The sequence below is a fragment of the Chroicocephalus ridibundus genome, chromosome 3 (genome assembly GCF_963924245.1).
Source record: "Chroicocephalus ridibundus chromosome 3, bChrRid1.1, whole genome shotgun sequence".
Taxonomy (NCBI): Eukaryota; Metazoa; Chordata; class Aves; order Charadriiformes; family Laridae; genus Chroicocephalus; species Chroicocephalus ridibundus.
The window spans coordinates 55,690,337-55,703,707 of NC_086286.1; the positions used below are offsets into that span (position 1 = coordinate 55,690,337).

The 13,371-nt window shown below is 40.0% G+C and overlaps 1 protein-coding gene across 4 annotated transcripts in view; it reads left to right on the forward strand.

Moving 5' to 3' along the window:
* UTRN (utrophin) overlaps positions 1 to 13,371 on the forward strand; it is a 391,112-nt gene that overhangs the window by 113,714 nt on the left and 264,027 nt on the right. For all 4 annotated transcript variants that reach the window (XM_063329232.1, XM_063329233.1, XM_063329231.1 and 1 more), the window contains 6 exons: positions 5,050 to 5,163; positions 6,012 to 6,167; positions 7,117 to 7,287; positions 11,253 to 11,432; positions 12,112 to 12,246; positions 12,752 to 12,901. In XM_063329232.1, the coding sequence (XP_063185302.1) occupies positions 5,050 to 5,163; positions 6,012 to 6,167; positions 7,117 to 7,287; positions 11,253 to 11,432; positions 12,112 to 12,246; positions 12,752 to 12,901 (906 nt within the window). The remainder of the gene's footprint in view (positions 1 to 5,049; positions 5,164 to 6,011; positions 6,168 to 7,116; positions 7,288 to 11,252; positions 11,433 to 12,111; positions 12,247 to 12,751; positions 12,902 to 13,371) is intronic.

Below are 13,371 nucleotides of genomic sequence, written 5' to 3' on the forward strand. Positions count from 1 at the left end.
TAAGTGTTTAAGTCACTTAGAAGAGGTTGACTCAGTATTTACTGGTTAGATGGGTTTATTTGTGTTTGCTTTAAGTCCCTTCTGTAGACTGGGGAGAAGAAAAAAATAATGACAACTAAACATATCATGCTTTAGCCCATGGAAATATTATTGTGACCCAAAAGTTAAATAGGTACTAACCATTCTTCAGTATCAGCTTGAAAGTATAAGCTGATCAGAGCACTATAAAAGCCCAAATATAGTGCCATTTTTTTTCCTAGAGTAATGTTTAACTAGACTAAGTAAGTCTCAGATTATTTTCATTTTTGTATTATATTTTAAACTTCAAAAAGCGAGAAAGTGCTTTTAGAGATTCCCTGTCTCTTGGGATAAAAGCACATGTGCATTAGCTAACAGAAATCTGTATTTTCACATGCATTAAATATATTTTAATGTGTGGAATTATTTAAATTCTTTTCTATTTAACAGAGTATGCATTATGCAATTTATCAACATAAGTAACTTGCTGCATGCACCTTCTTGAGAACATTGGTGTCATGCATGCACACCATCACTTTTTCCCCAAAAGTTTCTTTCAGCCTTGCTCTCCCCTCCCTCTGAAGCAGAAAAACTCTTTTATTTGATAGTGGATTCAAACCTCAAACTAAGTGGGTTTTTTTTTTTTTTTATTTTAAGCTAGACAGGGTCTTTAATGACTACTTAAGTATAGACACGTGTTTAAACTGAAATTTTTATTAGTAAGGCCAGGTTATTGACTTGCATGAAGTTGCTGTGAAAGTTGGACAAACTGTGGCTTATGGTTCGGAAGTAGTAAAAGCCTCAAGTCCCTTTTTTTCTTTTCTTTTTTTTTTTTTTTTAATTAAAACCCACAAACCTTGAAGAAGTCATAGTAGGAGCAGTCATAGTAGGAGTAACAGATTGTAACTAAATTAAGAGCAGAGTGCACACCTGTGCTTCCATGAAAGTTTTACCTGGGGAAAAAGCCTGGAAGGAAAAACTTGCTTGTAAAGTGTTATTCATTAATAGTCTGTTTCAGGACTTCAGCTGCTCCTAGCAGCACGTGTGTGGGATGTGTGTGTATGAATAGCATAGGTATGGTAGTCCAGTCTAGGCTAGTGAACCTGTAAATGGAAATCACAAACCAGCCTGTGAATAGGAGGAGGAATTACAGGTTTTCAGAGGGGAAAATGTGTATTTTTTTTATGTAACACTTTTGCGTAATACTGTTAGGCTGTATTACCTGAAGTATAAAGATAAAAGCTGTGCCTGCCCTGCCCCCCTAGAAAAACATGTTCAGGAATATGTGTACTTGTGCACCTGAATTTGAAAGAGTGTCTGCTTTTAGTCTGGTTCCCTCAAAAACCCATCCTTCCATAGCTTCTTGCAGCAGCCTGTGGGATGATGTGGAGCTGTGGAGGAGCCAGCGCTGCTGGTTAGCGGGAGCTGAGTGCCCAAAGTGAGCTGGCTTGTACAGGAGCCTAAAAGCAACTAATTTCTAAGGCTTAGCCAAGCCCTTGGTGATTATTTTCCAGCAACCACCTCTAATTTTTCTCCTGACTTTGACCTACCATATCTCATTCTCTTCCCTTCCCTCTCTTTCTGGTTACACTTATTAGTTATTTAGCACAACAGAATAAATATTCTGCATGTAAGCCTGCCTCAACGTCCTTTGTGCAACAACTTTTTATCAGTATTGTTCTTCAAATGATTGCAGCTTTCCAGTTGCCTTGATTATCTGTAGCTACACTGAGCAAGACCTACTTACCTCATCAGTTTTAGCAGAGTTTTTTTTCTCCCTTAATTTGTTGTAAGTGCAGAACTCTTTCTGCACTTGAATCATGTTCAGTTGAAGGGTCTGTACACGCACCTACTTTCCTAAATCATGGCTTTAACTGAGTGGAAAATGGCTCCTGAAAAATGAAATTTTCTCATATTTTTAACTGAGAATAGAGTACATGCGTGCAGTATTAGCATGGCAGGTTTTTATTTAGTAATCGATTATTCGTTTTTTTCAGCCAAAGGTGTAGTGCCCTGTTTTTCACAGCTGCCCAAAGTGATGTTGGTACCACTGTATATATGAATCACTCACTGATGAAAGATGTGGATTTTTATGCCTATGGGTGTTTTGAAGAGCTATGGAGAGCAGAGCATTGAAGCCATGTGCTGTTATTTAGATCTGAGAAGAATTTTTCCTGAGCAACATGTTAAAAACTTTCCTGTTAACTTAAAAAGAAGTACAGAAGCTGAAAAAGAAATTAAAGCAGAAGAAATAGTAGAAGTAATTATTAAATAATTGAAAATGGAAGAAATACGTAGTGGTGCTATCTGTAGAAATACGTGGCTTACAGTGGGGGTGTTTTCTCATGAACTGGATTCTTAAGTGCACAGTTCCTGTGTTTTCTAAATGTTTCATAAAGCTGTCAGTGGACAGACAGTCATGTGTTTATATTCTCTGAATTTTCCTTTTGAAGGAGTGGTACTCATCTGTACAGAGATTTTTGTAGTTCAGCCCTGTATGAATAAAAATGAGAATGTGAAGCAAATTGAATAAAAATGTTGTGGATGGCACTGGACAGATGAGGATGGAACATGCACTGCAAGAAATATTGATATGGGAGACTGGGTATATGGTCCTGGTGCAGGGACTTGAATGGGTCAGTACTGGAGAATGTGATACCAGAGACACAAGATTAGTTTGAATGGCTGGGCAGTATCTTCTTGGTTAAGAGAGGAGATGAAGCATCTGGCTATTAAAGGAAAAAAAAATTGAAAGTGGGGGAGAAAAGAAAAAAAAAAAAAGAGTAAGTAAATGGCAACCCTTGGAGAACATACGGTCATGTGCAACTACACGCAAGTGTTGGTTTATTTCAAATGTTTCTGTTTTTCCTAATTCATCTTTAAAAAATGGCATTCCCCAAAACAGCACTCCTTGCACTTAGGTTTTTGAAAAGAAACTGAACGTGTATCAGCGAGCAGACAGGTGAACAGTGCTTAAAATATCCTTGTTAGTTTGAAGAGCAAGTCAGTGGCAGATCTGCCTGTGGGTCCTGCTGCTCAGGTGGCCCTTATGTGATTTGTGATGTGTCAGAGGCTCCCCCAAGCTGACAACATCTGCATTAGTGACATGACGTGTTTTACTGTGAGACTGTCTGTACTAGGCACGTGAAGAGAAAAGTAGACAAGACTCATTTTATCAGTTTTGCATCTTGTATTTTCTAGAAGAAAATTTCTGTATCTTGCGTGGCTTGCTGTGTCTTTGAGTATGTGTCACCTTCAGTTCCTTTAAATGTACTGCATGGCTGTACATAATGTGGTTTTTCTAGGAGTGAACAAGTTAAAATTCAGCACACTTGATCGTTGTTCCTGCCTGGAATAAATTTTAGAAACTGATCCAATGTTTTAGTTCATGTCTAAAAATTGTGAGCTCTTATACATCAACAAACTACACTGGGTATTTGACCACTGGTAGTTATTTACCCATGCAGTGCAGGAGCATTTACTTCATTGAATTTCTGTAGACTTGGCTCGTGATTCGTTAAGTTATTTAAATATGTGCCTAACTTTGTGAGTTATGCTGTTTAATTCACTTCAGCTACTTATGTAAGTAGCTTACTGTAAGCAAGCTAAATGAGGTATATGCTAAAATGCTTTGTCAAATGGCAGCCTTTATAAATATGTGGTGTTTTTTTTGTTTTTTTTTTTTTTTTTTTTTTTTACATTAAGCCATGGTTCACTGTTAAGCCTCCTGGGAGGCTCTGTTTTTTGGAAAATGATTTTCAGGCTAATCAGCTGCAGGAAATTCCCCCAAAATGGAAAAGGAATGAAGAAAATGTCATGACTTTGACCTCTAATGGTAGCATTGGCCTAAAAATAAACATGATCTTAGTCTAATGGGTTTTCGTTAGTGCAGGCGTTTTTTTGAGAAGCAGTGTATAATGTATTGATCTTGAAAGAACAGTTATTGCAAGGTTTTTAAGGAAACGAAGTGTTTGCTTTCTTCCTCAATGACATGCAGAGTAGAAGGTGAAGCTTTGACTCGGCTTCTCATTAACAGTGCTCTGTGATGATGATTGTGTCAGAATAAAAAGATGACATCTATTAAAAAATCCAACGAAACAGTCCAAAAATATTGACTAAAACCCATCCAACTATATTATTAAAAAATAACAATCACATAACTCAGTTGAACCAGCATAAGGAAAAACTTTCTCCCTGCTCTAAGTTTGTGGTGGTTTTGTTTGTAAGGGTGATTGGGAACATCTACAATTTGCACAGGAAGGAGATGACAACCCTCCTGTCTCCTTTCCTACCTACCTCATTGCAGGATATAAGGCAACTGCTAAATGTTAGGTCATATAACTCTGATATTGTTTATGGTTCCCCCCGCCCTGTGTGTTGTTCTAGTGAGTACAGTAGCTGCTATTGGCCTCAAATAGCTAGATTTTTTTTTTTTTTTTTAGTGGTTAGTCTAATCCTCTGTCATATTTTCCTTTTATGCCTATGTTTCTCCGTAAGGTGAATGGCTTTTCCAGGATAGCTTCTACCTGTCAATTGTGTTTAGCATTACCTCCGCCTCTTATCCCCCTTCCTATAGGGCCCTCTCTTTTTCTTGGACATATGTTTCTTGAACAAGTGTGGTGGAAGCAGTCATACATGGATTCTGTTGTCAGGAAAAGGCTATCCCCAGCCTTCAGCCAGGTGAATGGTGACCACGTAATTCCTGAAGCCATGCTTGCCTCCTTGATCCTGTGTTTCTGTGTGATAGCCTGGAGAGTGCAGTGTCAATTAAATCATGCTGTGGCATGGATGTAAGAGAATCACTGTTGTGAATTTAATTTTCATATAAATTTGAGAACAGAGAAATTGGGAGGGGAAAAAAACCCAACCCCAAACCAAAAATGAAAACAAAGGTGGTCTGATTCAAAACCAAGACATTGCTAGCAGCTTGTAAAATATTCTTTTGACACTGCTAGAAGTTGTTGAAATGCAACAGTCGTACACTGTTCATCACTGCATTGTATCAGCTCTTCATTATTATGTTTGATTTAGACTGATTCAAAAGTTGTTCAGAAGTGGATGGATGGTGTGAAAGACTTCTTAATGACAGAAAAGGCTGTTCAAGGAGATACTGAAGGACTTCAAAGACAACTTGACCAGTGCACAGTGAGTGTCTTTTAAGGAATCTTTTGAAATAAATAATAACTAGCATCTCTTCTTTATTATTTTGCTTCTATTATTAAATATTGTCCATGGCATACTCCATACAGCTGGCCAGAAAAATTGTCTTATCTTTCTTCAGGGCACATTTTAATTGCTTCCTCGTGTGTAGCCATAACACTTTGTACTTTTCAAAGGTCTTCACCATATTTACAAGTACTCATCTACAAGTTGACATTAGTCTCAGAAAATGTTTATAGATTTCTCCTAATTTTGAGATTAGGGAATTGAATCTGTGAGTGAAAAGTGCTTTTTGCATGAAACTTCCAAGGGCGATAAAAATAACAAGCAAATAACTCTGAAACTCCTAAGGTTTAGGAGTTGTATATGCCTTACAAGTAAGATTCCTTCCTAGCTAGTGGCAAATAGTGATCACAAATAGGCAGAATTTCATCTTACAGTAAGTAATTAGAATTTCATCTTATAGTAAGTAATTACAGTGTACCTTCTAATGTTTGTTTCTGGGAGAAGAATAAGAGTCTGAGGTATGCCAGAAACATCAGGGTATGTAGTGCACATAATCTTCAAGCTTGTGTTGTTCCAGTGTTGACATGTAGCATGTGAGAATGTTCGCACTGTTTATGGCAAGCTGTATTTTGCTTTGTAATTGCATAGTTCTGATATTTTGGGCCAGTGAAGGATTGTTTTAAACAGTCTAGTATGGAATACAGCATCACTCCGCTTTTTATTAGAGTTTCTCTGGAATAATTAAAAATTACAAAGTTGCTGGTATCCTATAAATTATGTAATGTTTTGCTAAAGAAGAACATTAATTTTCTCTGATGTGTGCTCAGGTGTTTGTCAATGAAATGGAGAAGATTGAACCATCACTGAAAGAGATGAAAGAAGTAGAGTCTGCTTTAAGAGCTCAGCCTATCACAGGCATAAATACTTGGGCAAAATCTCGGCTAGTAGACTGCCAGACTCAATGGGAGAAACTCAGCAAACAGGTGAGTTCTCCATATATTGCTGTTGCTAGCTTGTTACTGCAGGTATTTGTTCAGTTGCGTGGCAATGGTAGGATGGCGAAGAGGTGAAGCAGTAAAATAGTGGAACAAGTATGTTTTACTTGTTCCACTGCCAAAGTGGCTGAAATCCAACGTAGCCCAGTGAATCCTTCAGAAGTGCAAATATGTTAGAGGATACCTGTCCAATAGTAGTTTTGTCTGAATACATGCGCTTCTCGGTACCTCAGAGTTCACTGTGCTCCTTCCAGTTTAATTGTTTGTAACTAACCGTTAATTTGTTCACTTTCCCTCATGCTACTGTTTCTGGGATGCGTGGGAGGGAAGACTGACCTTTTTGTTCTGTTGTTGTTCCTGAAATCTGGAATATTCTTCTGGCCTGTGTAATTTCTGCCTGCTTCCAAGTAACTTCGAAAAATAAATGGCTATAAATAGACTACCACTTCAGTCTGGTGTATTTGGTTGTTTCTTTTGGGTGAAAGCTTTCTGCTGTCTGTAGAAGCATACTTCTTTAGTTGCAATGTCTGGAGAGGATCTGTGTTGGAGAACCTCGCTGTTGATACAGAATCCAGATTACCTGGGCTGTGGAAAGAAGCGAGGTTTTAGTGCTCTGTATAAAGATTTATCTAACTATGTGATACTTGTCATCAGGAGAGGTTGTTTTTTTTTCCATCTGACATTTTCCAGGGATTGTTACCAGTTTCCATGCAATGAGGAAAAAAAGTCATTTTCCTCCTTCCCTCACCTCTAGATTTTGTTGATCTGCTAAAAAGAGATCCTGAGTTTTTGTGTGTGTATAAAAGTCTTTCGTTAATTAAAAAGGCCTGAAAATGTTTTGATACTAAAATGTTTTAACAAAGACTTGTGGTTTTTCACATATACAAGGACATTTAAATAACAAAACTGCTGTTTCTTTCTCCACCTTGGATTCTAGATCATTAGTCAGAAAAATCGCCTGTCTGAAAGTCAGGAAAAAGCTGTAAATCTGAAGAAGGATTTGGCAGAGATGCAAGAATGGATGACCCAAGCTGAAGAAGAATATTTGGAGAAAGATTTTGAATACAAGTCCCCTGAAGAGCTAGAGAACGCGGTGGAGGAAATGAAGGTCAGGAATACCAGGTCATTGTAGAGACCTGATTAAAGAGAAACAAAACTTAGTGGCTTCGGGGGTTGACCTTTTGTGCAATTATTATCTATGTGGAAAGGAGCTCAGGTCATGGCAAGATTAGTGGTATTTTTAAGCTTTGCTTTGTGGAATTTTTGCTTTTAAAGCACAAACTACAAAAGCAGATGTTCTGTTTGGCCACGAGGGGTAGGGATTTCATAATGAATAGCAGCTTGCCCAGTTATTGAGCCAGGCTTGCTATGTATAGCTTATTAAACACTAAGAATATGGAAACTTACTGCAGGAGACAAAACTTGAGAAATAAAGAAAAGGTGATGTTATACCTGTCTAAATTAGTGGTTGTGAAAACATATTCTTCTGCTTGTAGCTGCTGGGCTTCAAGTTCTTGTCCTCTAGATAGAGTAACTCCACATTTAGAAAAGCAGTTTAAAACAGTTCTGTTGTAAGGTTATCTTGTGTTCCTCGTCTGTTGCGAACAGCGACGCTGGTCTCTGCTTCTCTAATTTTGGGACTGGTGGACAAAAAAATGGAGAAGGAGGAGCTATTTTTGTCTCATTATAAATTAGCTATTGAATTGATAATTTTCTTGGATGTATGTACAGAGTAAACAATAATTCTCTCTGTTTTTAAATCTAAGAGTTCAGGCATATCTTCACAAATGTTTTGACTTGTATGCATGTTATTTAAATGAGTATGCGCTACACTGTTACTTGGTGGAGCATAAAAAAAGGATTTTTTTTTTTTCTTCCTTACAAGTGCTTTGACAAATCTATTTGAAGTTTTGAATTGTTCCTTTTGAAGGGGCTTTCTGAAGCAGTCTTTAATAAGTGTTTTAATATATTAATGTCTCTTGAAACCATTTGAGATCACATAGTCTGACAGCCTGCTGAACATAAGCCAGGAAAAGAAAGAACCTTCATTTCACTGGCAAATCTGAGAGACTATGAGCACATTTACCTTTTTCAAGTCCAGATTATATTCTGTACTTTTGAATTTGGCAGACCAAGGACAAGGAGAAGGCTGAGATACTTAATGCCTTCTTTGCCTCCATCTTCAATAGTCAGGCCAACTGTCCCCAGGGTGTTCAGCTTCCTGAGCTGGAAGATAAGGATGGAGAGCAGAACAACCCACCCATGATCCAGAAGGAAGTAGTCAATGATCTGCTTCTGCACCTAGACACACATAAGCCTATGGGGCTGGATGGGATTCACCCAAGAGTACTCAGGGACCTGGCGGGAGAGCTCACCAAGTCTCTCTCCATCATTTATCAACAATCTTGGTCAACATGGGAGGTACCAGATGACTGGAGGGTGGCTAAGGTGATGCCCGTCTACAAGAAGGGTCGGAAGGAGGATCTGAGGAACTACAGGCCTGTCAGCCTGACCTCGGTACCAGGAAAGATCATGGAGAGGATCATCCTGAGTGAGCTCTCAAGGCAAGCGTAGGGCAGCCAAGGGATCAGGGCCAGCCAGCATGGGTTTAGGAAAGGGAGGTCCTGCTTAACCAACCTGATCTCTTTCTATGACCATGTGACACACCTTCTGAACACGGGGAAGGCTGTGGACGTTGTCTGTCTGGACTTTGGTAAGGCCTTTGACACCATCCCCCACAGCATTTTCCTGGAGAATCTGGCGGCTCATGGCATAGACAAATATACGCTTCGCTGGGTTCAAAACTGGCGGGATGGCCGTGCCCAGAGAGTTGTGATTAATGGGGTGAAATCCTCTTGGTGGCCAGTCACCAGTGGTGTCCCTCAGGGCTCAGTTTTGGGGCGAGTTTTGTTTAATAGCTTTATCAATGATCTGGATGAGGGGATTGAGTGCACCCTCAGTAAGTTTGCAGATGACGCCAAGCTAGGTGGGAGTGTTGATCTGCTTGAGGGTAGGAAGGCTCTACAGAGGGACCTGGACAGGCTGGATTGATGCGCCAAGGCCAACTGTATGAGGTTTAATAAGGCCAAGTGCCAGGTCCTGCATTTTGGTCACAACAACCCCAAGCAACGTTAGGGGAAGAGTGGCTGGAAAGCTGCCCAGCAGAAAAGGACCTGGGCGTGATGGTGGACAAGCAGCTTAACATGAGCCAGCAGTGTGCCCAGGTGGCCAAGAAGGCCAACAGCATTCTGGCTTGTATCAGGATTAGTGTGGCCAGCAGGAGCAGGGAAGTGATGGTGCCTCTGTACTCGGCACTGGTGGGGTCTCACCTCGAGTACTGTGTTCAGTTCTGGGCCCCTCTGTACAAGAGGGACATTGAAGTGCTGGAGCGTGTCCAGAGGAGAGCTACCAGGCTGGTGAGGGGTCTGGAGACCAGGTCATATGAGGAGAGGCTGAGGGAGCTGGGCATGTTTAGCTTGGAGAAGAGGAGGCTGAGGGGAGACCTTATTGCCCTCTACAGCTACCTGAAAGGAGGTTGGAGAGAGGTGGGTGTTGGCCTCTTCTCCCAGGTGAATAATGACAGGACCAGAGGAAAGGGTCTGAAGTTGTGGCAGGGGAGGTTTAGATTAGATATTAGGAGGAATTACTTTACTGAAAGAGTGGTCAGGCACTGGAGCAGCCTGCCCAGGGAGGTGGTGGAGTCACCATCCCTAGAGGTATTTAAGAAACGTCTAGATGTGGCACTTCAGGGCATGCTCTAGTGGCAGAGATTGTAGGGAGGTCTTTTTTGTGTGTGTATGGTTGGACTTGATGATCTCAAAGGTCCTTCCCAACAATGAAGATTCTGTGATTCTGTATGTCAGTGAGCCATTAAACTTACTGTAACGCATATCCTCTTGCACTTGCAGTAAGAATATTATGTTGGGACTACTTTCAGGACTGGGAAAGAACACTCTCTGTATATTTGACCAGAAGCATTTTTGCTTAAGGTTTTGAAAAACTTTTGAGCTTGCCTAATTCTGCTCTCATTTGAACAGAGAGCAGAAGTCCTGCTACATTTGAAGGAGTAGACTTAAGATGAGTCTAGGTGGTTTTTGATAATCCTCCCAGATTTTCCTTTTTTTGCCCTTCCATTAACTGGCGCTTTTTTTTATTGCCTTACATTTAGAAGACATCTTTAACAATATGTGCAACAATAATGCTGTCATGCAATAATGCTGTCATGTACTAAATTCTACCATAAAGCGCAGTGCCTGATATATCAGAGGTACTTCAAACTTCATAAAACTGCCCTTGAAACCTGAAGAGAGAGATATGGACAGTGTCTGTTTCTGGAGCCCTCTAGTTGTCTCAACAGAGACAGGCTCAGAGTGGTCTTCAGCATCTGTCTTCCAGCTATCCTGCTTCCTGAATTCTGTTTAGGGCAAAATTCAACAACTGATAATATGATTTCTCCAGGTCTGTGTGGTGGGAGTTGTACTCTGCTTATCCTGTCTATTTGTTACCAAGCACCTCCCAGTGCAGTTGGGTTGAAGGAATTCTGGTTGTCCTTTTTGCATGTTCCTCTAGCGCATCCAACAGCTGCGGGAGAGGTCCCAGTTTTATAGTTGCAGGTGTCCTGGGGAATTACGTCATCTTTCCTGGATAACTTTGGGAGATAGTTCCTGAGCTCCAAGTCTCATAACTCCCGTAAATTCACCCTACCTTGTTCTCCCCCATATGCTTATTTTTAGCAAACCTCTATTTTTCTCTGGTACATTTCTCTTTTTGATATCTGTATGCTAGTGTATAAATAGCACTGAGTTTAATCTTTTTTGCTTTGAGTCATAGATTTTTAATGAACAAACCATAAATGGTAAATATGCCTGTATGTTTAATAAAATAGGGTTTTTCAATGCTTACTAGCATAATGTGAATTCCATGGAAGTTAGTGCCATATTTTGTTGTGCTGAGACCCAAGATTACTTTGGTAGCAACACTTCGAAGGTTAAACAGCTGATCTTTGGTTTGAGTGGTGAATAGCTGACTGTATGGCAATTGAGGGCTGATTGTGTAATACCTTTCTTTGGTCAGAGAGCGAAGGAGGATGTGTTGCAGAAGGAGGTGCGGGTGAAGATTCTCAAAGACAACATCAAGATGTTGGCCACCAAAGTGCCGTCTAGCGGTCAGGACCTGGCGACCGAGCTGAATGTTGTGCTGGAGAACTACCAGCTGCTGTGCAATCGGATCCGGGGGAAATGCCACACTTTGGAGGTAAGAATAATAGCTCTCAGCTTAGTAAAATAGAGGCAGGTGGCAGAAGAGGAATGGAGAAGGACACTGAAAATGTCCAATTTTTTCACTGAATCCAGTAGCTTTAGCATAAACACATTTTGCTGTGGCTCCTTTACAAGATTTATTTTGCTTGAGAGGACATCCTTGGAATCCATGAGGCACCATCTAACTTTGCTTTTATAATCTGTGTTATAATCAACACTTGTGCAAATGAGTAACCTTGTCTCGCAGCCCTCTTGTCCATCTGTGTGTCTTCCAAAATGACAAAAAGAAACTTCTCGGAGATTAAAGGTTGAAATATGACAATAATTAGAACAGGTCAATTATAGTTTGGGGTAGGTTGTGTATGTCCTGTCTTTCAAGAGGAGTGGATGCATTTTGTTATATTCTTAAATCGTTATAAGAATCTGGATGTCAGTGATAATTTTAGCATGAGTTTAGAGACTTCTATGTGTATTTTGCATATTCCTTTTTATCTTGCTGCTATAGTTGCAGGTTTTTCTGTCTATAACTTCCTGTGCCATGGCATGCTTTTGAATATTTACAACTTGCCTATTTGACATAAATGTCTCAGAAACAGAACTTCTTTAAGCTGTTCATAGAGTATATGAGCTCTGTCTGGCATTCCAGGCTAATCTGTTTTTTCTGTTGCTCCTAGGAGGTGTGGTCCTGTTGGATTGAACTGCTTCAGTATCTTGATTTAGAAACAGCTTGGTTAAACAATCTGGAAGAAAGAGTGCAAATGACAGAAAATCTGCCTGAAAAGTTGGATGCTGTCAACGATGCTCTTGAGGTATTGTAGTCATTCTATCGGATTGGTAACTTTTCAGATAGCCCCGTTTAAGAAAACATTAAGTTCTACACTTCAGTAGAATACTGGAATACATGTTGAATATTCTGATTCTTCAGGTTAAATGAATTTATTGCTCTGAATTTGGTGTGGATATTTGTAAGGTCCTCCACCAAACGCTGATGCTGTACATAATTGTGCTGTACTTGATACCATGATAAAATTGTATGCTGTCTCCTGTCCTGTGTAAATTGATTAATTCCTTCCAGCACTATAGAATGAAATTATGTGAACAGGCGAGAAGTGCTGTGAAGTTCAATTATCTAAAGCAAAATGACCACTGTATTTGCCTTGTGCCATCATGGATTAAGCCATAACTAATTCATGCTTTTAGAGCACTCTCAAGACATTTGAAGTGTAAAACTTCTGTGTGTGCAGCCATATTTCCATCTCTGAAAATGCCGTATCATTCAGTGTCTTGACCTTTAAAACTCTCTCTTCTAATCAGTCCCTGGAATCAGTCCTGCGTCATCCAGCTGATAATCGAACCCAGATTCGGGAACTTGGGCAGACATTGATTGATGGAGGGATTCTTGATGATATCATCAGTGAAAAATTGGAGGCTTTCAATGCCCGCTATGAGGAATTGAGCCACTTGGTAAGAATTTGGGGGCAGGATTGAAGTAGACGGGGTTTTTCAGCTCAGTAGTCTGGAATGATTCTTGTTAGATAGCTGAATTCGTAGATGCAGGACTGCAATACAGGAAAAGAGGAAAAACCTTCACAATGTTGTCAGCTGTTTTCAATTTGGAATAATACCCTAAGAGCAAGATATAGTTTTTTTTCCTGACTTGAATCATGGTTTTGTTTTGCACCTTTGCACTGTGGGGACCCTGTGGTATTTTTCCAGGTAATTTTGACAAAAAAGCAATTCCAATCTCAGGGGTGGTGGTTCAATAACTGAGGTTAATATTCCCGTCCTAGTGCCATAAATACTAGTGAGCTGGTCACTAACATGAATAAGTGACTTTTTCACTCTTTGGAATGGCTAGGATGAAATCGCACTGAAATAAGGAACAGAAGGAAAACATTCTTCTCCTTACCCATCTATTATGTTGTCCCCTTCTT